The sequence below is a fragment of the Squalius cephalus genome (genome assembly GCF_949319135.1).
Source record: "Squalius cephalus genome assembly, chromosome: 9".
Lineage (NCBI taxonomy): Eukaryota > Metazoa > Chordata > Actinopteri > Cypriniformes > Leuciscidae > Squalius > Squalius cephalus.
This window is the reverse complement of record NC_137130.1, coordinates 38,889,717-38,916,919: the sequence shown is the minus strand read 5'-3', so window position 1 is coordinate 38,916,919 and position 27,203 is coordinate 38,889,717. Positions and strand designations below refer to the sequence as shown.

General features: G+C 39.9%; 1 protein-coding gene across 1 annotated transcript; it reads right to left on the bottom strand.

Annotated features, from left to right (window-relative positions):
• Positions 1–26,463, bottom strand: LOC307164469 (sacsin-like). The gene is made up of 7 exons (XM_079881344.1): positions 26,413–26,463; positions 21,657–21,744; positions 21,431–21,542; positions 18,712–18,858; positions 12,605–14,033; positions 12,418–12,506; positions 1–12,312 (listed from the first exon to the last, which is right to left on the bottom strand). Exons 1-7 carry the CDS (start codon positions 26,445–26,447, stop codon positions 1,457–1,459), a joined length of 12,756 nt encoding a protein of 4,251 aa, XP_079737470.1. The 5' UTR covers positions 26,448–26,463; the 3' UTR covers positions 1–1,456.
• Between the last annotated feature and the right edge of the window lie 740 nt (positions 26,464–27,203).

Below are 27,203 nucleotides of genomic sequence, written 5' to 3'. Positions count from 1 at the left end.
AAAATGCATCAGAGTAAATGTTTATTGACATTGTTGAGTAATAATGCTTATGTTGGTGAAGGCATTATAGAAGTTGAGATAATAGTTGAATTTACAAAAAAAAAAAAATTACATTACGAAAAGGGGGGAATGGTTACACTAAATTTGAAGGTGTCATTGTTACAGAGTGTATATCTGACTTATTTATGATAAAAACACAACAATACAGATATCAGGCACAGGTACACCCCCCATAGGTGGGTACAGTTATTGCAGGACCCTTGAGTCATGCACAGAACCAGGAAAGCCTACAGACATCCAATAACTTTCCTTGGTGGTCACACACAGTCTGGCACTGTACCGAAAAGAAGAGTTTCTTGTTGAAGTAACAAGCAGAGGTGACTGATGGGGCTTTATACGAATATGGCAGCTGTCAGAAGGGGCTTTCGCTCCGGGTAGTTTTAGGAACGCAGTTATAGGAACTCGCCACCAGGGTGTTCCCCCGAGAACTCTGAGCTATGAGTGAGTGGAGGCGGGTTCATTTGCTACTAAATGAGGCAAGGGTGTCGAGGTACATTCAAGGTATTTTAAGGCATGGAGACTTTAAGTTTTCAAGGAAAACTTTTTAAATATGTAATTTGGGTGATAAAAGATGAGTTTTAAGGGATACAATTATTGACTACAGGGGGACTTTAAGTCAATGGAGCTCAGAGAAGGCAAGAGAGATGTGGCCTCCCGCTGCAAACTTCACCTGCGAGTGTCGCCGTTGGACACAGTTACTTTATAAATACAAGTGACTTTTACACTTTTTGATTTTACATTTTGTAATATTTGTCTTGTTTTATTTTTTGTAATATCGATTATTTTCTCATCAATGGGCAAAGGACCACCTGATGCCAAAAGCGGGATCCAGACATAAAATGTGTAATGCATTTCATTTCACAGCATTACCTTCAATATTATTCATATCCCTTTGGATTGTTTGTAATTTGTATTTCAAATTCATTAATTTTATTTGCAGTTCTGTCATTTAGTGAATATTTGGTTGACACAGCTTTGGACTTCTGTTTATATTTCTTTATAAAAAACATGCTTTTAAATGATTTACATTGATATTTTAATTCTATTAATAATTCCATTATATTGCACATTTTGCAGACATGTTTATCTAAAGTAACTTATATTGCATTCAAGATATACATTAATGTAATGCTTTCCCTGGGAATCAAACCCATTACATTGGCATTGCTCTACTGTTTGCTACAATAATGCCCAGTATACAATAATATAAATGCTAAATATAACAGTAAGCAAGAAGAGAACCAGACTTAAAATTATCAAAACATGATTACAAAGATATAAGAATTTCCAGTATGCATGGTAGCAGTACTAAACAGATAAAAAAAGATAAGTATTGTTACTTGAAAAGATCCTCATGATCGTCTCAGTGGAACATAGTTGTTCATTTCAAGCTACTTCAAGAAATGTATTCTTCTATTTTTTCTAAAAGCTTTGTTGCAATATCCAGTGCACTTCTAGCTTTATCGAAGCTGAACTGCTTGTTTGGAATGTGAGGAAATGGGTGATAGTTCGGATACTGAGTTTTTTTGCCATCAACACCAAGTTCAGTCAGTTGCTTCACAGTATTTGGCAAAGAAGTCAACTGTGAGCTGTAATGGGACACCTGCTGAGCAAGGCTAGTTATTGAGCAGTTGTTGGGATGCTCTCCACTTCTCCTGTACATTGCTGCTATCAGGGCTTTTTCCACAGCCTGATGCACCTTAAACAGACACCACTCTGAGCAATCTCCTCCAGTGTCATTGTGAGCTGCTCTGATGTCACATTGAGCCTGTTCATACCAGCGCTTTGCCTCTCCTGTGTTTGGCCTTGGTGTTTCTCTGTGGTATGACCAAAAGTTATAGTGTCTTCTAGAGTAGTTCTGATAGAACCTCTCGCGTCCCCTCCTGTGTCTTTGTGCCTCTGTGTTCCACGTGTTATAGAAATCTCGAAAGTCTCTCCAGGTTGAGGATGTGGCATGTGCAGTTTTCCCTTGTTGTAGTTCCTCAATTTTGTTTTGCATGTATTTGAAAGCCTCATTGGCAAGTTCTTCATTGCCTGGGTTTTTGTCTGGATGCCAACGGAGGTAGAGACGTTTAAGGGCTTTTTGTTTGTCCTCACTTGACATATTCCAGATTTCATTTAAACTTTGGTCAATTTCTTTTCTGATCTCTTCAAATGTCTCCGGAAAGACTCTTTTGGGTGGAGGCCTGGATGTCAAAAGACGTTCTATATCTGTGCAAGTGGACCCTGTTGACACAGTTGCCTTCTTTTCCTGTTTAAATTGGTAAAGGTCAAGAGAGCTTACTTCAATGAAGTCATCACTACCAACTTGTATTATATATCTGGCAGGAAATTGTCTTGTTTGTCCCAGTGGATCATCCAGTCGGTTGATAATAATGGCATAGAAATATTCACCGGATTCGTCCTTGCTGAAGCCAACATACTCTCCACTTTCAAAGTTGTTGAGGAAGTTCATATCAAGGCAGTCATGCCATTCTTCAGATATGAGACATCCAGGTTTCGGTAAGGCATTGTGTCCTTCCTCGTTGCCACTGTTATGAATGCCATGTTTTGCCAATGTTTTCTCAACATCCTCCATGTTATCACACAGCAGAAGTTGCCCAAGGACTGGAAAGATTGAGGTGGTCAGACAGTTCTTTAGAAGAGCATTGATTTCTTTAGTAAGACACATATTAACTTCATTTACTACTTTGGGGACCATGTCATCATTGTGTTTCAAGTAGAAACTGCATCTATCTTGCTGTTTTTCCACATAAACATCTGTTTCAGCCTTACTACCTTCAAGTGGCTCATGGTTTAACAGAAGTTCAGTTTGAAGAGTTTTGCAACAGATAATCTGAATCTTAGAAAAGATTTCTTCACACTTTCTTACAGCTTCAGACTGTGAAACCCCACCTTTGCTGTCTTCTCTGATGAGACAGACTAGACCATGAAGAAATGCAGCAGAAGACAAGTGTTTGTCAAACCAGCCCCTAAATTCACATTCCCCTTCATCACAACGTTGGACACTTCCTCCCGCCAGATTTTCAGAAACTACATCCGAGAGAAATTTGGGGCGAACTTGCTGAGGAAGGAACTGCAACAATGTTTGATGTTCATAGTGATCATTTCCAAGATGACAGTAGTTTAATTTTTCCAGCAGTTTCAGCTTGTTTTCCAAAGGACCCTCAAGTCTTGCGGGCTGGAAGACTGTGTCGTTGAAAAACAAAGTGATGGATTCATAGAGTCTTCCATCTGTTGATGGAAGATAAAGTGGGTCATTTTGGAAAGAGGTTTTGTTCTGTTCCTCTTTCAGCAGGCAAAACAGCTGTTGAACAACACGCTTCACAGCTTTCTGCTGGTTTGCCTGAAGGCTGTCTTTGTCAGAACTATCAGAATAGATTTCTTGAAGAACAGTGATATATTGATTGATGGTGGGCCTCTCCTTTACACCGATCTTCTTAAAGAAATCTTCAAATTTCGTATAGTTTGATGGAATGCGGTATAAATAAGGCCTAAAGTCGAGATCATCATGTAGCACAAGTGCTGTCTGCTTTGACTTCACAAGTTTTGTCCCGTTTTCCACCAAGATAATGCGGAGGTCTGAGAACAGAGAGGCATCAAAATTTATTGACTGCAGGTATGCGTATGATTTGCCAAATACTTTTTCTCTTGTTTCCAACAATCTGTCACTGTGGCACTGAGACATACAGATGTTTTTCAAATTAGCAGCTATTTGTCCAGGGAGTGGAGTCTCCAAGGCTCCGACATCTGTCATTTTCCTTATGAGATGTGAAGAGCAGAGTTCTGAAGGTAGGATTGGCATAGATGTCCATATCAGATAATGGTGATCATTGTCTCTGTCAATCAATGATCCACTGATTGCAACAACCTCCCTCTCTTGAGCAAAGGCCTTGTGATAATCACAAAGTGTGTGCTGAATTTGCACTGGGAAGATGAATTTAATGTTAGCAACTCTTTTTAGTAAATTTGAGTTTTTGTCATTACCCATGAACAAAACAGTCTTGAGCAAATGTTTTGATCTTTTCTTAAGAACATCTAGAGGAGTGTTGCCTCTAGTTTCAGATTCAATTTGTTTTGCAAACTGAATGATTTCCTCATCAGACACTTCATGTTTCAATCCAAGGCCCTTTAAGAGATGATGTGCTTTAGTTTGTTTACCATGGAAATTGTCCCAAAACTTTTCTGGCACAAATCTCTCTTTTGGAAGCATTACACTGTAAAGAGATACACTGTCATCATAGAAGTATGAAGCCACCTGAAGAGAGCCATGGATGTCTCTAATAAATCGGACATCTCTCAATGCAGAGACAGCCCTGGGGTCCACTGGTCCAAGTTCCACTAAAAACCGCATTAAATCAAGAAGCTTGGCCTCTGTCATCATGCGCACAGAAGGAAGAATAAACTGTACACAGAACTCCAAGTCATTTAGAATCTTAATGTTTAGATGTTCTGCCAATTCTTGGTTCACCCAGGTGTACTTGAGGAAAATACTGTCACATCCTTCAACCTGATACAAGCTCGGAAAATCATTGTAATGCACAGAATTCAGGATAAATAGCATTCTGTGTAAATCAATCCTTTCCCGTTTTCCAGTTATTGACTCAAACAGGGGCAAGGACTTGAGCATACCCACATGTTGACTCTTGTTATTGGAATCTCTGATCCCTTGTTGTAAGAAGCGTTGCAGATCTACACATTCATCTTTTGACAGCTCCTCAAACTGTGAATGAGGTACATCACAAACCTGCCCCAAAACAGCACTGCTGTCTCCTGTTTGTAGGAGTTCTGGATTCATATACTTGAGACGGAACTCAAGTTTGAGATCAATGAAAAAGCTGAGGTCTAATTTCATGAACCCCAGTTTTAGGAGAATGGATGCTATTTTTTCATCTTGATACTGAATCACTTTTGATACGTTCCCCATTGTTTGTAAGAAATGTGTGTTATTTTGGCTGGGGCAGATTACTGGTAAGATAGGACTGCTGTTGAAGTGCTTTTTTATCTCACTAAAGACATTCAGATTTTCATTTTGGTAGCTTTGCTCTTGATCCTCAAAGAAGCTCCATAATGTTTTCAGCCATTTGATCGTCCCTGTCTCTGCTTTGTAAAGCTGGCACCTTTGATCAGGAAATGACTGACTGAGCAGTTGATCAAGTTCTGGTTTCAAATACGCTGCTGCTATGTCAAATGATAAGTCCTTAATAAACTTTCCCTCACGCAGAATTTGGACATGACTTCTATTGACATAACTGTCTGCAAACATTTCCTGATGTCCTTGGAAAAGACTGCTAAATTTCGATATTAGCTTTGGGGATTTAGAGTCAAAGACTCTTAACATCTGATCTTCTGTGAGGAGAAGAGGCAGTCCATTGAGGTCATGGACATTTTTCTCATCAGCATTTGTCAAGCAGAAGCTCAGAAGTTTTGAACATCTTGTTTTGTCTTTGATCCATGTCTGGTTGATGGGCAAAGGCAATCCACCAGTTGTCTGGTAAGGATCATTCAATGATCTTTGTTTCAAGAAATTCATCACTGTTGAAGCGCTGACTTCTGTCACATTCACACCAGCTGATTTGAAATTATCCTTTATTTCATTCATTTTACTTGAGTTTGGCACTAATTTCATTCCGGTGTCATCTAAAATTTCAAAAATTCCACCATTGTCATCACTTGTAAAATACGGACAATTTTCTGAATGTGGTTTAGATGGACTGCACCAGGTAACTGTGTATTTTTGTAGTGAGCGATGTGATGACTCAACAGAAACAGCATGTACAGTGGGTATGACAGGAAGATCACGTTGGCTGATTGATCTATAGACCTCATGGATCATCTCATGCCAGACTTTGTCTACTTTCTGTGAAGTGCATGGAAAGTAATTAAGGCAAGAAGTCTCTAGTTGTGACTTGAGGGATACAAGAGCTTTAGGTGTATCCTTCTTCATGACTGAACACAGACGTAATAACAGATCAGCATAGAGTGGTGAAATGATGTTTACTTTCAGTGACTGGTTCCACTCAGTCTTCAGACTATCGCCATCCTCTTTCCACAAGTCCCTTCTTGAAGAATCTACTTCAAAATTTGCATTCACATGAACTGGTAAACCAGTTTCTCCAGGCAATGGCAAAGAACAAAATGCCCTGCCAGTGAATGTGTGGTTAAATGAGCTTTTCCAACATGCAGCCAGAGCAGCTTGAGGAACCTTAAAATGATCTTGCTTGGTTTGTTGCTCATACTTTTGTCTTGAAAAGCTAAAGCACTCTGCAATGACCCACTGACTTAGTTTATTTCCAGATGAGATTTCCATGCCATAAATTGTTTTGCAGGGTTCTGCTGTTCTTGACATCAAGGAGTCTCGAACATGTCTGTGAAAGTTTTCCTTGCTTACCATGCTCTTTTCTGTGTGTTTCTTTTCAATAAGGAAATAACTTTTTTTCTCCTTTCCATTGTCACTGATCTCCAAGAACTGTATTTTTGTGATGTGTTTCAAGAAGACAATTAGTCCTTCAGGATCTTCAGTCAAGGCAGAGTAAAGTTCATTCATGTCACGGTCTGTGACTGTGTGTCTAGATATTTCAGATTTTTCTGCCATTTTTTCTGACCTGAGAGGGAGCCTGAACATGGTTCCAGAATTGAGTGGAAACATTTCTGGAAGAAAGGTATGATAAACATCCTCAAAAGACTTTTTAAATTCATCATCAACTGAAAACATGCAGCCTGGGGACTGTTTTGTTATGCCTTCCACATATTTTAGATTTGGATCAGAAATGCAGAGCCATTTGTCACCGGTCAGGATAGATGGACAATCTGTCAGATGATACACAGAATTGAAGCCAAGTCCATATTTTCCAGTTCTCCCTAAAGTCCCATGTTTTCCTCCTTCCCCCAGCTGCTGAATACCTTGCAGATCATCATCAGAAAATGTTCTGTTGTTGTACACACAAAGAGCCGGGCCTTGAACCAGTTCCCATTTCTTTCCAAATATCTTTTCTGTCTTATGTTTTCTTTTGTCCCACACAAAGTGTATTTCTGTTGCTTCTGCATCATCAGCATTTTGTATGAGCTCTTTCAGAATATCCTTTTTAGATGGATATGCATCAATTATATTTTTTATTCGGACAGTTAGTTTCTCAGTTTGTCCAAATTCTTTGGCATGAAGGGAAAATCCACTGACTAGATGATTCTTCAAAGTATGGTGTCTTGTTGTCATTACACCAAAATGACGGGCCACAGAACGAGGTATCAGATCATGGGCGAGCTTGACACCAGCTGAGACAGGCATCCATGGGCTGTCATTAAATCTCAGCTCTTTAGAAGATGTCAACACACCTCTCTTATCAGGTATGAGACAGTTAGTAAGCTGTTCAACTTTGATTTTGTATAGCCCTTTCATGAGTATTGCAACACACTTATGGAGGTCTGACATGGAAAGAGGTTGAGATCCATTTAAAGCCTTAATTTCATCAAGTGCAGCAACAAATTGCTCTTTTGTGAACTGTTTGTTGACACCAAGGCATTCCCAGAGCCTCTCAAATTTGGAGAAGATGACTGGAAGCACATAGAGATATGGTTTCTCCTCAAATTCTGTACTTCTGGCCACTGACCTCACATTTACAAATTGATCCTCAATGAAAATGAATGGAAATGATTTTACATGCTCAATAATGGGATTGGGATCTTTCTGTTCAAACAAGTAATTATTGAGATATTCATAGCAAGACTGGGCAATGTTGAAGAGAGATGTCTTTTCAAATGCATTGCAGTGTTGGTGTGCTTTTAACAGCTGCTGAAGCACCGTCTCAACTGGTGGATTTGTCAGTACTTTCAATTTTTGGAGAACTGGATCATAATTGTGTATTTGAAGGTTTGAATGATCAACTGTGAATCCAGTCATGCTTACTAAATTGAGACAACTGTCACTGTAAACTTCAGAAGGTTTTTTAAGAACGGTGGCCTTCTTGTTTTGCTGAACTAAAGGAACTAAGGCAGGAAGGAATGGTATTTGAGACAGTGTGTGCCAGTGCAGAGAATTCACATCTTCTGAGGAGTCTTTCATTGACTCCACAAGGCACTGAAGACGTTTACGACATTCAGATTTATTCTGTTTCCAAACACTGGATATCTTCCCAGCTCTTTCTATGATGTCCTCTAAAGGGAGGCGGTCATTCAGCATTCCCAAATCTGAAAGTCGTTGAATCCTTTTTGGAGAGAGAAAGTCATTTTCTGTTCCTTCAAGAAAGCGTCCTTCCTTAAGTTCATACAAACAAGCCATTTTGCCAGAAGGATTCACAAGTCGTTTGATTAATTGAAGCTTCTTACAACTCTGTGTTGGAATACAAGGGTAGATTTTCAGTAGGTCATCAACAGCTGGATCATTCAAGTCAATGGCATTCAGCACAAGAGTATTTCTGCTGTGTGTGTCCACAGAACTCAAGTTCTCAAAAACAATGTTGTAAAACTCAGGCCAGTTGATTGTTCTCTGTTTGATCTCTGACTCAAAGCCACAATCGATGAAACTCTGTCTTACCCATGATGGGAGAGAAACAACACTGGAATATGAAGCTCCCAAGCTCAAGAACACTTTCATGGCAATGTCTCCAATTACTCGGTTCTCCTCAATTTCTGGATTCAGAAATCTCACATTGTCCATAGAACACCAATTATGTCCATTGCTGAAAAGCTCAAGAGATTTGTCATTGGCATTCTGCACAACTGCTGAGTAGAAAGACTCAACCATGGGTAAAAATGCTTTGCTTACTGTCTCTGTCTTAGGCCAGAATGTATGGAAGAAATAGTTCTGGATATGTCCATTTTGGGCCATTTTTTTCAGCTCAAGCAGTGTAGTGATGTAAGCAGAGGTTACAGCATCTTTCAGTAGAGCTTTGTTCCACTCAGACTTCACTCCTTTTTCCCATAGACTTTTCCTATTAGATGTGACTGCAAAAGTTCCATTGACATGGACTGGAAGACCCGTCTCAATTGAGAGAGGAAGAAAGCAAAAAGCCTGGCCTTCATGCTTCAGGCTTTCATCAGGAGACCATGAATTAGTTTTTGCCTCTTTATGCAAAGGTACAGCTATACCTCCAATTGGAAATGAAAATACATGTTCTTGTTCAGTTCTTCTCTGGAACATTTGCAAAGAATCATGCATCCCAAAACAGGAGTACAACAGCCAGTACTGGGTGAGGGATTTATCTGAGTTCTCCTGAACTATTTTAACAATGTGTGCTTTGTTGACATCAATAATGTTGTGGCATTTGATATCACTATTTCTGAAGGTGTTCTCGATCTCTTGGAGACATGTGTCATTCGAGACAGCAAATGAATTCATGACTTCTCTGGATATTTTGAGAGGAGTCTGAATCTGATCATTCCATGGAGGAGTAGATGCGTTTTCAGGGACAATTTGAAGGGACATAGATGTAATGCTCTTCAGAAATAGTAGGTGTGTTTGTGAATTGTCAGTCAAATGATTTTTAAAACTCCTAATTCGCTCCTCATCATATACCTTTGAACTGATCTCTGACTTGTTGGCCTCCTCCTGAGTGCGAAATGGTAATTTAATCAAGGTGCCATTGTAAGCTTTCTTGCTGTTTTGCACTGACAAATCACAATCAAAAATTCCTTCAAAAGATTTAAACTGTCCAGGAAACCTTTTGTACAGTCGTTCCTGGAATGGGTCAAGTTTAATTCCTGGGTTTCCTTTGCTGAGAATGTGCTTTTCCAAATGGGTGACATTTGGATCAAGAATGAGAAGGGTTTTACCACTCAAAATAGAGGGAATATCACTCACATGGTAAACAGCATTAAATCCAAGCCCAAACTTTCCAATCATCTCGACTTTTTTTTCCTTTGATGCTGACCCCACTTTGACAATGTTTCTCCAGTCTTCTTGTGAAAAAAGCTCATTGTTGAAGATCCAAAGGCATGGTCCATTGCAGAGAGCCATTCCATGATCAAAGAGTGTTTCAGGGGGGTCTTTGTGTTTTCTGAAGTCAAGGAGGAATTTACATGTGGTTGCCCCAGCATCCTCAGCATTTTGTAGGAGTTCTTTGAAAATGTCACTTTCTTCATCATACTCTTTCAGAATGTTTTTAATTCTTTGAGTAATTGGTTCAGATTGCCCACACTGTTCTATACCAAAGGACTCTTGCCCTGCTTGTATGAGCTGTGGTTTTAAGATGCGAGTACTTAAGGATGGGACTCTCAACCATTTTGCAGTGATGGGTAAAACTTCTTCATGAATGACATAGAACTCCTCATTGTCTTGTTTCAGGTCATCAAGTCCTTCAGCACTGATGTCACAGAAGACTGTTTTGGACAAAGACTGCAGAGTAAAGTTTTGATTTTGTGCCATGACAGGCACAGGGGTACTGTCCTTTAAAAGCTTCTCATTCTTTCGCATCCAGTCAAGAATGGCAATTGACACTTTACGTTCTGTCAAGTCTCCATGAGGAGGATACCTGCAGTCAATTCTTTGTTTTATGTCATGGAGTATGTCTTCAATCTCTTCATCTGACAGTGTTTTCTTCACCCCAAATTTTGTTAGTAGGTTTTCATATTGCAAAAACTCTTCAGGCACTTTCTTGATGTAGGGGCTTAGATCCAATTCAGGTGGATAGGCTAAAACTATATCTCCTGGGCAGACAAACTCACTTGTATTCCATATCCAGGGGATGCTTTTTGTGTCCATTAAATCTGTGAAATTTCTCACATTGTCTTGCATGAATTTGTAAATACTGTGCAGCTCAGTTTTAAACTGAAAATCTGAATTTGGGTTGACCATTGGTCTCAGTGCAGAGAGGTTCTCCAAGACTTTTTCAGCAGGAGGGGGCTCATGAAGTCCAAGATTTTTGCAGACTTGTCCTGTTAGCTCAGAGGTAAGTGGCATTACATATCCAACAATTGAAGAATACTTTGAATCCCTTACTTCAGATGGCTTATACAGACCTCCCTTGAGATTTCTACAAATGCTTTCATTCAAGAACTTTGGATTTTCACAGGGCACCCACTGCCTTTGCTTCAGCTCTTCTATCTGCGCCTTGGTGAATTTTGAAAGGAAATCATTCTCATTCAGGACTCGAACAAGAGTATGTGCTTTTTTGAATGCCTTATCTGGTGAGTGGACAAAAAGCTTTTCAGTATGATTTATGACTTGGAGTATGTTTTCTGTTGATATTTGTTTTTGCTCTGTCCTTAGGCCAAGGCGCTGCAAACTCTGAAGCATTTCCTCTGTCTTTGTGTAAATAGGTGGGGGAAAGAAATCTGCCTCAAAAAGGTCCTGAAATGTCCTGTTTCTTGGATCAAAAACGTTTGAGGCTTGTTTGATTTCTCCCTGAGTTGTCTCAATAAAATTGAGATGTTTGGTTTTCGCAAGAAGCTGCTCACTTTGTGAGAGTAAAATGCTACCATTAGTCAATATCCAGGTCATTACTGTCTGTTCCTCACCTTTTTTGAAAGAGGCTGTCTCAATAGAGTCAACCAAACAAACAGCCAACTTAGCGGCATCTAAGAGTTCAATATTCAGAAGAGTCAAAAGTCTGCGATCAGCTTCATTTGCACACTTTACAATGGTCTCAGGCATTGGCAGATCATTTGGAATGGCTGGTTTGGTGGTTGAAACAACTGCTTGCTTTGATTGAACTGCAACATATTTCCCAGACATCATTCTGAAGATTGGCAACATGGAAAGCAGGATCTTTTCAGAATTTGAGAAAGAATCCAAAGAAGAGAGGTACACTTTAAGCTCCTCTTTTTCCTGTGATGAAGCAGAGGCAATTCCTTTGATGACCTGATCTCTGTGTGAGTTCACAAAGACTTGTAGAACACTTCTTGGTGAAGCAGGAAGAATATACCTCTCAATGTCATGATGTCTAAGACATTCATCTCTTTTTATGACTGTGCACCCCACCATTCTTAACACTTTCTGAACATGATCTGACAAGCTAGACGCTGTGCTACTCTGAAAAATCAAAGTTGTGTTACTCTGCAACCTTGCTAACAGTACAGAATTGCCTGAACTCTGTAGTGGCTCCAGTGGTATTAAAGGCACATCAATAAAGTTGTTTAACTCAATCAATTCATTGCCAAGAAATTTCCAGAATTCAGCCAGCCAGCTCTTTGGTGGATGATGATTTTCTGCTGTTTTCCATGTCACATGACTTTGGGTCACCTTCCAGTCCATGGGTAAGTGCTTCTTGGTGAGCGCAACAATGTCTTTAGCATCCAAATTGATTATGTTGAATATGTCTGAAAAAAAGTGAAATGATCGAGACCAAATTTCACAAACATGTATGATATTAATTCAATATTTTATAAGCACTCCCCATAAAATATATGAAACCGGTTTCTTACTCTTTGTTGCTAGTTTCCTTAGTTGCTTAGTGCAAACATGGCTCAGATCGTTGGGTATAAATCTTTCTTTACAAAATGGCAGCAATGTTCTAAACAAAAAAAAAAAAAGATTATTAGTACTTTGAAAACACAATATAAACACACCAAAGAATTCAAGTAGGAAAGAGACAACTGTATCAGACCTTACCTTGGAAACTTCTCATTGTCGATCAAAGCAGTGTTTTGCACTTCATTGCTAAATGAAGTGAAGGTTCCATCACTGAGAGGCAGAAGCTTAAGACCTTGTAGCTCTGTGTACTTCTCATCACTAAGAGCTAATTCAAGAAGAGAGTATCTGTCACCGTTGGTGAGGTTTTCAGCCTTACTTCTGTGAAGGACATCTCTAACATAAGATGGAGTCACCCATGTCAAGGTATCATTTTCAGGGAAGATTTCTTGAACATCTTTCAAAATATGTTCTGGGACTGTGACCAGGTTCTCTCCTTCAGCAATCAATAATCTTGACACTGCAGACATTGTGTCACTACATATATTGTTAACTGGAAAAACCGCATCTGAGGGAGACACCCAGATTTTCTCATCTCTGGCAAGGTGAAAGATCTTGTATTCAATTAGACCCTTCAGAGTGTCTGTTGCAAATTCATGCCATCTGTCTTTATGTACAGTCATGGATAGGTCAGGCCAAAGATTGTACACAGTGGCAGCAGGCAGGGTCGAGTTTCTGGATAACTGAATGGCATCCAGGATCATCATAAGATATACATGAGGAAGAATATCTTTTATAAGTAGCTCATTCCACTTTGCAGACTCGTCATTCTTCTGATCCTCCTCTTGCCACTTAATGAACCTCCGATTATCTGTCAGGCCAAAGCAAGCATTGATGTGAATGGGAAGCCCAGTTTTGTTTGAGTCATTATTTGGAAGTGGCAGAAAGCAACTTAGTCGCCCATTGCAAAGTGTTCTGTCTTTATCTATTCGAAAAGCTGCATCAACTTGAGGGTAGAAGCTCAGCTTACTGGTTAGAAAGTCAATCTCTGGTTTATATCCGTGTTTCAGAAGGCAAGTTGTCACAAGCCATTGGGACTTTGTTTCTTCCATTTTTTGGGAAATGTGTGACACCATTTTCAAACAAGTTTTTCTGTCAAACGATTCCTGCTTAACATGAGAAAGGTCAGTGTAAAATTGATTTGACGCTGAAACTTTTAGCCTATTGCTGCAGAAACCATTGGTGTCAATATGCAGCAAAGTAATGGATGACACATTTCTCAGGAAAAGAAGACTGATGTCTGCATCAGCAATGAAACTGTCAAAAAGCTGTGTAACTTTTGTGGAGTCATACAAGTTATCTGAGATCTCAGAAGCCTCATTGCGCAGAGGGAAACGGAAAAGCGTTCCTTTGAAGTATTGCTCTTCGCTGATGACCTTCTCCCAGGAACAACTGTTGACATGACTGACTACATTTTGAAAGGGCTGGAACTGATCTCTCAAGTTCAAAAGGCTCTCTCTGTCCTCTTCGTCATTCAAAGACCATCGATAGCCTTCTTCATCATCTCCAAACATCTTCTTTTGTGGGTCAAAAATGGCCAGGTGTTCAGAGCTGAATACACATGGCAAGTCTGTAAATAAAAAATAATAATAATTATAAATATTGTTAGCGTCGCCAGTGTTGTGCCAATTAACATGTCAGAATCTGACACCACAAGTACCCTGAGGGGAATTTATTTGTAAAAACTGATGTTGCAGCTGATTAGGGGTGTCATTTATAAAACTGTGTGTAGGATCCTTACTAAAAGTGGCCTTCTGTGTGTGGCCTCCTTACTAAAAGTGGCCTTCTGTGTGAACGCAAACACATCCCGGGATTGATGCCGGGATCTATGCTGGGATTGGGACCTATAGTAACATTGCCGGGATCAGTCCCGGAACGTGCCCTGTGTGAACAAAAGCCAGGACCAATGCCGTCATGGGTGTGGCATAGTGATGATGCACTTAAAGATTATGGGATCTTTAAGGGATGTGTGTGTGAACCTTTAATTTAATTTAAATTAAGTAAACTCAAGTAAACTTGTGGCTTCAGCTTCATTGTGTTTCTAAAGCCCCTTTCACACACAGATTCCGGAAAATCACTGGCAGTGTGAATGAACCAAAATCATACGATCCCGGGATAAATCCCGGGACACATTATCCGTGTATTTTCCGGAATCTATGTGTGAAAGGGGCTTTAGACTAAATTAATAACTTTTTTACAAAAAAAAAAAAAAAAAAACTTAACTGAACTGAACTTACTTAAAGGTACAATATATTAAATATACAATTCATACATTTTATATCAAAATATCCAAAAACCACTTGCACAGTTTTATATATTTCTTTCAATTGTGTACTTCCATTATCCTAAATGTTTCCAAGAATTTGTAAATTCAGAGAAATTCACAATTTTAAAAATTGCCCGTCCCTGGTTCACTGTCAATGACGTAATATCCGTGTTATCCCTGGTTTCCGCTCGTACTGCCATAGTAACCATGGCGACAGATGTGGAAAACTGCGTAGTGCATAACGTCTAGCAGCAAGCTCATGCTCTAGTTGTTTCGTTCAAACATTATGGACCATTCACACTCAAATGCTGTTTAGTATGATAGTGTAACGTTAGACTAAGTGAAACAGTGTTTCAAGTTTCATTCGTCTAATAAGCTGACCTGTGTGAGTAGTAATTCAGCACTTGCGGGTAGCTTAGTTCGGTAGATTTAAATGTCCTTATTACTTTATATCCGTGGGACTCGCGTGTGCCGCTGATATCTGTCTCTCATTAGCAATCGCGCCCTGCTTCATTCCACAGTCATGTTAAAAACTTCAATGTATTTTTCAGCGTCAAAATAAATAAATAAATAAATAAATATTGTTGCTTTATTTTCCTGTTATCTCTGTAAAGCTGCTTTGAAACAATCTGTATTGTAAAAAGCGCTATATAAATAAAGGTGACTTGACTTGATTTGACAAGTGTGGTCATTCTTCATTTAAAATCTGAGGATGTTATCTCTAAAACTATGAATTTTATGAAACATTTTCTAATACCATGTCATGTTTTTTTTTAGAGAAGGCAAATAAAAAAGTGCCCTCTGTAAGATTCCTTGTAGTCTATGGTCTATGTCTGGTGTGGTGAACTGCCCCATTCATGCTCCTATTGTTCTCACTTGACAAACTGTTCTCACGTCTGCAGGGTATGAGACCTAATCTTCATTATTCTTCTATCATTATTCTTTTGTGTTCCTTTATTCTGGCATTACCCGGCTTGCCCATCCACATCACTTTGATTCCAATATACATTTATACACCTATTATAAATAGTCTTTCTAGAAAACAAAACACTTTCTTATGAACTTATGTAAATTCTTTTGACAAAATACATCATGAAATATAACTGCACATGTGCAGCCGGCATTAGAGCTACAATTAGCATCAAGCTACATAAGACAATTTATACGATTAATTCTATGCTTTTACTCAAAACTCGCTTTTAACAAGTGTTTGCAATAACTTCCTATTGCGATCTAATGTGTGTTTTGGTCATGTTATGTTGTTGAAATGTGTTATTTATAACCTTTTATTAGAATCGCTGCACCTGCTTAGAATTTCATGTAATCGTTTATTGTTTTGAAAATAAGCCAAATCGCATGAAAATCACATACAAATCATTTACTATCTTAATTGTGTGTTTATTAGCTTCGTGTTTCATGTGTAGAAGCATTTTTCTGTGTTTGCTGTGTACAGAACTGACTGTGGAAATGTAATGGAAGTTTGTCATCGGGAGAGACAGGACGGGTTATGAACGCGTAATATGAGTGTCATATGTGCAGCAAATGATCATAACAGCGATCGGGGAAGAGAAAACACAGGCAGACATTGCTTGAAGCCGCTAACGCTCATCAGATCGCATAAATCAGTAGAAAATGAATAGAAATTATGATTGTGTAAATGTATAAATATATCAATATTTCCAGATTTTAGCACTTTTGGACTAAAAGCCCTGATGAACACTATTCAGTGAAGCTATGTCTACACAAATAAACAGGAGCAGATGTGACTGAATATGAATGTTATTCTATTCAAAATATAAAAAAAAATACAGATTGATTATTAAATTATTATAGTAAAATATCTCTGAAGTAATATCCCATTAATATGTACCTTTATTTAGCACAGGGTGACTAGGAACATGAAATTGTCTAGCTATGACTTCTTGTTTCACAGGAGTTTAAATATGAGGAAACACAAAGGCCAAATTCCCTGAATCATCCGTCACAATGAGTAAAACCAAAGAATATAGTTCTGATGTGCATCAAAAGATTGTTGAGCATCACAAAATAGAAAGTGGCTGTAAGAAAATAGCTAAAGAATTGAAAATCCCCATTTTGACCATCAGGGCAATAATTAAGAAGTTATAATCAACTAAAGATGTTACGAATCTGCCAGGAAGAGGACGTGTGTCTATACTGTCTTAATGCACGGTGAGGAGGAAAGTTTGAGCGGCCAAAGACTCTCCAAGGATCACAGATGGAGAATTGCAGAGATTACTGGAGTCTTGGGGGTCAGAAAGCCTAAAAAAAAATATCAAACAAACCCTACACAACCACATGTTGTTTGGGAGGGTTTCAAGAAAAGTCCTCCTCGCTCCTCCAAAAATAAACTCCAGCATATTCAGTGGTCAGACACGACTGGATATTCAGAAGTGACCGGATTCTGTGGTCAGATGAAACTAAAAAAGGGCTTTTTGGCTGCAAAGCCACCAGATGTGTTTGGTGCAAACAGAGATAAAAAGTGCCCCATGCCTACGGTTAAATATACTGCTGGATCTTATATGTTGTGGGCATATTTTTTTGCTGGAGGTCCAGGACATCTTGTTCAGATACATGGCATTATGGATTGTAGCAAATACCAACAGATAAAAAATCAAAACCTGACTGCCTCTGCTAGAAATCTTATAATGGGCCGTGGTTGGATCTTCTTCCATCAGGACAACGGTCCAAAACAAACATCAAAATCAACACAAAAATGTGTCACTGAGCACAAAATGAAGCTTCTGCCATGACCGTCCCAGTCCCCTAAACTGAACCCTATAGGAGAGGAGTGGGGTGAACTGAAGAGGAGAAGCACCAACATGAACTTGTGAATCTGAAGGATCTGGAGAGATTCTGTATGGAGGAATGGTCTCTGATCTCTCGTCAGGTGTTCTCCAAACTCATCAGGCATTATAGGAGAAGACTCAGAGCTGTTATCTTGGCAAAAGGAGGTTGCAAAAAGTATTTAATAACAGGGAGCCAATAATTATGGCCAGCGTGTTTTGGAGAAAAACATTTATTTCATAATGTGATTTACCCCCCACTTTCAGTTCTTTTACTTCAATGAAAGGTGAGATTTTTGCTAATTTTTTGAATGAAAGATCAAAAGGATAAACAATGCAGATTTATTCTTTACAGCCATTTTTTATCATATTTATCAGGGGTGCCATTAATTCTCACCACCACTGTAAATATTTCTAATGATATTCAGTTTGTCCAGATCAAGTAAGAGTGTGATGTTTTAATGTGCAGTGAATGTTGAACAACAATGATCTGGGGTCCTCTGCGATCTTTGTGTATAAAGTTTTTTATTTTATTTAAAAATGCTGGCAGGGAAAGAGTCACATTTATTACAATTCTCCACTATTTTGCCTAAATAGATTAAAGATAAAACTAATATAAAACAAATAGTTTGTAATGCTTCAAATTAATTTAGGAATCAGAACATTATAATGTACTGTTTTGATATTTGTTAAATATTATATTCAACAGTGCTATGAAATGTATGTTCTTTTAGTTTTATTTAAAGATTAACTTTAAGCGAGTGTTAGATGATGGAAAAGACAATCTAAATGTAAAAAAATGGGAAATAAGCAAACACATTTTACTATTAAAAATAGACTAGCCAATAAAAAAGGGTTACTGTATTCTGTAACATAGCATCTTTCTGTACATCATTCTATGAAGGTTTGCTTTTCTAGTAACTTGTGTAAGCTGTGCTAATTAGCAAGTTAATTTGTTAGCATGCTAACCATTAGAAATCGGATAATACAACTAACACAGAAATTACAAATGTTATTGTGATCATTAGTAGCTTTGTATACATAATGTGATATATAATTTAAAAAGAAATTAACTGGCATATTGTAATGTTATTGCCACATAAATCAACAAGCGATATTGTAGGATTCAGTAGGCAAAAACGTTATAAGAGCCAATCTGTTAATGTAGTGAATTTCACCTGTAATATGATAAACAGAGTTGAAGCCGATCCCAAATCTCCCGACTTTTGTTGGGTCATCCTGCTTGATGCTTCTGCCAACTCTCTGGATTCCCTCCCAGTCTTCCTCTGTGAAGGCTGCATCATTGAAGGCATAGAGAGCCGGTCCTGCGATCAAAGATACAAACAGATGATCAGACAAAAATGACCAAACAACTTTGAAAATAACACACTTTGCCTATAGCGCAGTAAAGACCTTCAGTATCTGGTCAAATACTGGTCATGACAGAGAAGAATGAGTTATGTCTCTCATATTGTATTTACTGTATGCCCTTATTTTCAGCCCATTTTATTTTATTTTAGGACGAAACTGTGATTTTGACCTGGTTTTGAGATACAAAGAGTTTTGAGACACAATACTGGTGACCAGAGCTTTTCAAGAGAGATGCACAGATGTCAGTTATTAATGGCAAAGATTAGAGTGGGTCTAATTTATTATTTTGGTTGCTCCTCCTAAATCGGCTAAGCTGCCAATTATCATCAATGTCCAATCAACAATCAGATGCATTTTCCCATGCAAATTGTTCTCATAATCCTCACATTTACAGAGCTTCAGTTGAGCTTCAATCCACTCCTACTGATGTAGTCACATATAATAAAGCTTATACTTATGCTTAAACACTTATACTGTTATTCACTAAACTGAAAGATAAGCAAATAGCCCATCTTGTTGGCAGTCTGTTTACACTAACTCCGCCCACTGACGTCTGTTTGGGCCAGACTAAATCACTGCATTATTAACAGTAGCAATAGTGCATCCACTAATAATTTTAATAAATATAATAATTTGCACTCTATGTTATTATTGCATATCGTGTAATGTACAACAACACTGAGGTGCACATGCTATTTGCCACTATTTGAAGTATAAAAAGCATCTGACTACTATTTACACTTATTGTAGTGTAATTAGAATCTATTGCTACTTGCACGGTGTAAATAGCATCTATCGCTAAGAAAATATGCTATTTTCACTCAGTGCAAATAGCCGCTGCCAAAAAGCTGGATTTAATATAAAAACTGTCACAGTGTCTGGTTTTGTGTATCTGTTGATATGCTTGTGGGTGTGGGATCTGTGTGTGGTTTGCTTGTTTGTTGCTTAGAAACCAGCTGATCACTTAATCAGCCCGCAGCTGCAGCTAGTTAATTCTGTTTGTTAGCTGCCTATATCCTGTGTTTCCGGACAAGATGGCTGCCGCTGAGTCGGTGCCTGTTCCTGTTCCTGAGCCGGTGTCTGTTCCTGTTCCTGAGCCGGTGTCTGTGCTTGTTCCTGAGCTGGTGTCTGTTCCTGTTTCTGAGCCGGTGTTTGTTCCTGTGCCATGGTCCTGTGCCATGGCCTGCCCCGTCCTGGTCACCTGCACAGTCTGCGCTGCCCTGGTTGTCTCCACCAAGGTCGTCCGAAGGATCATCTCCGCCCTGGTCGTCTCTGCCATGGCTGCCTGAAGGGCCTGCCCCGTCCTGGTCGCCTGCGCAGTCTGCACCGCCCTGGTCGTCTCCACCATGGCCGCCTGAAGGATTGTCTCCGCCCTGGTCGTTTCCACCATGGCCACCTGAAGGGTGGTCGCCACTGTGGCCGCCCGAGGGGTTGTCTCTGCCCTGGCCGCCCGATGGACTGTCTGCTCCGCCCTGGCCGCCCGATGGACTGTCTGCTCCGCCCTGGCCGCCCGATGGACTGTCTGCTCCGGCTGTCTGCTCCGCCCTGGCCGCCCGATGGACTGTCTGCTCCGCCCTGGCCGCCCGATGGACCGTCTGATCCGCCCTGGCCGCCTGATAGACAACCTGCTCCACCCTGGCCGCCTGCACGACCTGTTCTACCCGGGCCACCTGTTAAGCCATCCATCCCGTTTCCTATTCCCCTCCATGGACCTGACCCTCCATCCCTCCCCTTGACCTTCCACCGTCCACCTCCCTCCTGGACTCTTGTTTTTTTTTTTTTTTTTAGGAGCGTCTGGTAGCCACTCATTAGAGGTGGGGTAATGTAACAGTGTCTGGTTTTGTGTATCTGTTGATATGCTTGTGGGTGTGGGATCTGTGTGTGGTTTGCTTGTTTGTTGCTTAGAAACCAGCTGATCACTTAATCAGCTCGCAGCTGCAGCTAGTTAATTCTGTTTGTTAGCTGCCTATATCTAGCGGGAGTGATTATTACATGGGGTCGGTTTGTTACTCTTGTGTATGCTTTCTTACCCAGTTCCGGTGTCTAAGTTTCCTGATGGAATTATTTCCGCAACTAGGAATAATGGAATAGGATCGATCTCGTCTGTGTTTCCAGACTTCTGGAGATCGTTGGAGTCCTCTTCTTCCGGTTACCGTTTGACATCTGCTCAAGGACTATTCATATCACTCATCCTCTTCTGTATAACTGCTTCCAGGTTGCCCGCCTGCTAATCGTGGTGTTTTTGAGTGTTTCCATCAGTTCAACCCGTTTGTCAAATAAACTGCTTGCTTGCAATTGGATCTTCGACTCTCATTGTGACAAAAACATACTGTAAATTTCAGAGCTCAAAACTCGCTTCCCATTAAAGAAAGGCAGAAGGTGTAGTTGCAAAACTCTTCATGGTTGTGACATATGAATGAGGACAAATGCAAAACCCTAGACTGTAATATCCTTTGTTGCGGGCTCTACAGTAATTTTATAAAGTTTAAGTCTAGTGTGATTTAAATCTGTTTGCAACACAAATACCTTGATACTTTCCGAGCTCTTCAGTCCACAGGCTCTGAGTCTCATAATGCCTCTCGTCATGAATAAACACCACACGTGAAGCTCCTGCATCATCTGCATTCTGGATCAGCTCCTGGTACGTTACAGGATTAATATTAAACACAGATACGATACGATATTTAAGATACATACCATTTAACAATGATGTGAAAGTATTCAGGCAATATTTAAACCTTTTTTAGCCTACCTTCAATATTTGTCCTCCATCTGGGTACCTTCTCAAAATCTCTTTCAGGTAATCAATGAATGGTGGAGACGTCGCACCAAATTTATTTCTGCATTGAACAATGTAAAGTTTATCACAAACTGCACAAAACACATACACAGCAAAATCAAGGTTCATATAATTGTCACATCTATTCAGTTTTGTTAGTTCTTAGTTTCTGTTTTCTGGACTTTTAGTTTGTTTTCATCATTCACATGTGTTTCTTTGTCTCAGTTTCCCGCCAGTTATCAGTTGTCATGAACAATCATCTAATCATCTCACCTGTTCATTATCATCTCTTATTACATGGCTTGGTTGAATTCTAATGCGGTGTGTTATTTCTTGATAACAGACCACTGCTAAGTATAACACACCGTTGCCATGAAAAACAGAGCGTTGCTATGGACGCAGGATTCTAACCATAGAGACGGAAAGCTAAAGATTATTTTCTTTAGTGGAAGCAATACGGTCGTTTTTAAATCAATAAACTCCTTTTTAAATCAATATTTTGTGTCAAATTATTGTAATAAGCGGGATAATGTAGAGCAAGGCGGTTGTTATAGCGAATACAAGCTCTGCTTCGCGTCAGGGTCCCGATCAGCCTGTCGGGGTTGTATTCGCTATAACAACCGCCTCGCTCTACATTATCCCTTACATCATCAATGTGTATTTAAGTTGCTCTGTTTCACTCTTTAGTTGTCGGTTGATGTTTGTGTGTGTGTTCGTGTTTGCGTTTGTTGTACACATGCACTGTTACACCTCGAGTTTGCTTTATTATTAAAAGACATTTGGTAACACTTTACTTAAGGTTCGTTAGTTAACATGAGTTAACTACATTAGTTAACATGAACTAATAATGAACTGCACGTATGCAGCATTTATTCATCTTTGTTCATGTTAATTTCAACATTTACTAATACTTTATTAAAATCTTGTTAACATTAGTCAATGCACTGTGAACTAACATGAACTAACAACGGAAAGCTGTATTTTTATTAACTAACGTTAAAAAAGATTAACAAGCGTATTGATCATGGTGAGTTCATGTTAGTTAATACATTAACACTCCACTCCACCATATTAGTAATGGGATTAAGCATAAAACTGTCTCAGTGTGGCTGTAATGCACGCATGACGATGGAGATAATAATCAAAATCTTTAATAAATTCCTTGTTTGGATGTATTAAAGATTTTGATTATTATCTTCTTCATCATGTGTACATTACAGCCACACTGAGACACTTAGGTATCTTCAGGAAATATAACACAACCACAATATAACAATGCCGATATTTTTTGTCTTTTAGTACTTTTAGTATTGTCACATTTTAGAATAATGTTATGTCACGAATCTGGTCCATGCACTTCCGGTTGGTCACCACCAGAGGTCGCCCACTCACAGCATGGACTCTTGCACTTCACTACAATCCCCATCATTCATTGCATTGATGACAAACACAGCTGATTCCACTAATTACGCTCACATCTGAGAACTATCACACACTATCTCACACTCTTTATAAGCCTTGGACTTTCTCTCCCTGTTATGTTGCAGAGTATTGTATTGTGTTTAGCACTCCCCTAGTGTTAGCTACTCTACAGAGCCATCCAGTGATCTTAGTCTTGCCTTGTCCTTTGCGGTTTCCTGTGTTCTGATTCTTGCCCGTGTTTCCTGGATTAACATTTAGCCTTAGCCTAGCCCTTTGGACTCTGTTTGCACCTCGTTTGGATTATTGCTGTTTACCTGGATTACCTCTCCTTGCCTTGCCCCTGTTGGATATTGTTCGCCGATCGTCTACCCACGCTTGCCCTAAGGATTACTCTGTGTCATGCCTCTGCCATACCTATTTGCTGTTTATTGACCCTGCCTGTATGATGACCACGTTTTGGAATAAAGCCTTGCATTTGGATCCGCACGTCTCACGTCTTGTTCGCCCCGTTACAGCGAGTTTGCAGCAGAAGTCATGAATAGAGCGAAATGTTTTTTAGTGCTGTTTATATACGTTTCAGTGTATGAAAACAGGTAAATGTACGTGAACCACGCTATGTAAAAATACATATTCTCGTGAGATCATGTTGCAGAATAACTTGTAAACAAAATAAAAGTGTGAATAAGAACCTATCTTTAGAACGCCTTTATTAGTACTGTATTAGTGGCAGTTTAGCCATGATTATTTGCTTATTCGGGTCAATAAATCCAATTATCACTTAATAAGTGCCATAATTAATGAGCATATAACTTTCACTTTAGAACAGGGGGTGAAATTATGTTTATTTTAGAAATTTATAACTGTAAAAACAGCACTAATTAAACATAGTTACTAGCGTCATATTGTTCAGTTAACTTAATAGATGGTGAATCACTGTAATATATATAGCCTACTATATATATATACAGACATCCCAAGTCTCCCGGAAGTTCCGGGAGTCTCCCGCATGTCGATAGCGGCTCCCTGATGCCCGCAAATCAGTTAAAATCTCCCGGAACCTAGAGCGAGCGCGCAAGAGCGCGTGCACGGCAGAGAGAGGGAGCGAGAGACCTTGCGTGTGTGTGCTAGTGTGCCCCACGAAGCACATTTAAGGACCCAACCAATCAATTGTCAGTGCGGGGGGGGCTTTTATCTATGCTATCGAACCAATTAATCCAACACGAACCATCCCCCCCCCCCCTTTCTGAGATTTCTGAACTCCTGAACACCCCCCCATTGGAGATTTTTGAATTCCCGAACACACTACACCCCCCCCCCCCCCCCCCATTTCTTGACTCCCGGAAATGACTTTGTGCAGGTTGGGATGTCTGTATATATATATATACAGTATATATACAGTGTTTATATATTTACAATATACAGTACATTACACAAAATTAATATATGGTTTGCTAAGTTGTAAATAATGGCTGAAAGGCCTTTATATCATCAATTACTAGTGTGTTTGTGCAATTTGCATTTAGAAGATAAAGGCTAAGCATTCAAAACGGCTCGGTTACAACTGTAACCTCGAGACGCTGAGGGAAAGCTTTGCGTGATGACGTCTTGAAGCACATGTAAAATCAGTCCAATGGTGTGACGGAGCGTCAGAGCCGGGTGATGTCATGAACCAGGAAGTATAAAGCCTGCCCAAAACAGAGCCGCGCTAGCTTCGTAAATGCCTGAAGTAGTCGCTGACAGCCACGTAGGAGATATGGAAACTCATGCTGCGTCGATTGACGCTAAGGGAACGTCTATACCAATAACACCATAGCGACAAGTGTCTGTCCAGTGTGAAATCGGACGAGAGCACCTGAGACCCCGGTGTAGAGTCTAAGTCCAAAGAGTAGAACCTTACAAATGTGTGCGGTGAGGACCACCCTGCCGCTTCACATACATCTTTGAGAGCAACTCCTGTCATTAGGGCCTTGGAGGCCGCCACACTCCTCGTAGAATGGGAACGGACAGCCACAGGGGAAGGCTGTCTGACCGACTCATAAGCAAGTGAGATAGCCTCAACCACACACTTGCTCATTCTCTGCTTAGATGCTGGGGACCCTTTGTTAGAGGGCCCAAAACACACGAACAGCTGTTCAGATTTACGCCACAGGGCAGCTCTGTGGACAGAGGCATCTAGCGCCCTGACTGGGCATAGCAGATTATTCTTTTCCTGGTCTGAGCAGTGATTCCAACCGACAGTGCTTACAAATCTCCTATCCTTTTAAGAGAAGTGATAGCGAGGAGGAACAAAGCTCCAGAGACATGAGAGCGAGGGGGGAGGAGCTTCTGGAAAGCAGCCGCCTGATTGGCTGCCTCCAGGAACCTCGCGACGACTGAGGCCAGAAGGTGACGGGGCGCATCTATAAGACAATTCTTGTCCTTCTCTTTAATATTGCTCAGATTGAGCCTCAGATGCCTCTCAGTGGCCACCAGGGCTGCCATAGAGCGGCCGATGGATTTAGCCGTCTCCTTGGTGGCCCTGAGAGATAAATCTGTGGCTTGACGTAGTTCGCAAAGACGTCGTCACGCAAAGCGCTCCCTAAGCGTCGATTGATGCAGCGCGAGTTCCCTTAAAAGGGAACTTATAGCCTCTCACTTCCTCCAATATGGATCAATGATTTTGATGACATCACTGCACTTCAGCTTCTCATCAGATTTTCTGTCCAATCAAATGCTCTCTAGAATCTGAAGCTCCGCCCCCTACACTATAAATAGACGCTGAAGCTGCAGCACATAGTGCACTATAATTTAGGAGATAGGGAACGATTCACACTGTGTAAATATGCTTTCCATTGGGGCAAATGAAGTCTGGTTTCACATTAGTGTCACACACACAGTCTGCTCCGGGCCAGAGACACGATACACAGAGTCGGCACACACCAGAAAACTTATCAGACCCGTTTGAGTTCTGCACAGAATGCTGTATTTTAAAGCGATATGAAGGAGATTAGCAGGAGAAACGGTTAGAGATTAGGAGGAAACTGAGGCTTTACCGAACTCAACGGCTCTGGCTGAACTGTGATTTAAACTAAACACTATTGGCTATTTAAAAAGGGGAGGAGCTGATCGATATGTTTCAGTGGACATTAGGTCAACACATTCAAGGCACTTCAGTGGGCCTTTAACTGCAGACAGGGCTAATTAACATAACCAGGAACACGTGTGAACTCAGTCAAAAAACATGCAAACTAGCAAGGGGAACACAGGCAAACAGGAACAAAACTGGACATAATCGTTACAAAAACATGTAGTGAATAAAACCACATACTTCTTTTTCTTCTTTTCCCTCGATGCTGAACTCATTGTTCTTCTTTTACATTCTCCTGTGTGGATACAAATTTTAACTGTTTAAAAAACAACAATTAACTTTAAAATTCTCCAAATTATTAAAAGAAGCCAACTTTTCGAACAGTTATTCAGTGGAAACTGTTATAACACTGTAAATGTAATCTCTCTTTTTTCATACACATTTAAGTAGCTTGTCTGCCTTGCTTTCTTGGGTCTCCTGTGGCCTCCAGATAAAACACAGTTCTGCTCATAAGATTACACACACCTCGCAGAATCTGATAAATCATTAAAATTAGAGGATCATAAAAATTGCATTTTGTTCTTTATTTTGTACTGCCCTGAATAGGCTAAACAGCATCACAGATTTTTCCATATAGTCCACAAGAGAATAAAATTACTGAATTTACACAACTGAACCAGTTCAGAAGTTTACATTCTGCACACTTGAATCTTATACTGTGTTGTTGGTTGATCTACGACTGTTTTCATGTTTTGTGATGGTTGTTCATGAGTCTAGCAGTGAAACTGTCCGCTGTTCTTCAGAAAAATCCTTCTGCACATTCTTTGATTTCCAGCATTTTCTGATTATTTGCTCCTTTCCAACAGCGACTGTATGATTTTGAGATCCAACTTTTTCACTCACATACAGATGTGGCCATTAAGAATACACATCACACAGTGAAGTTCTCTGGCACATGACGTACATTACCAGTAGGGGGCAGTCATGTTTCTTTCTCAGTTATAATGTGTACTGAAGCCAATATATGCAAC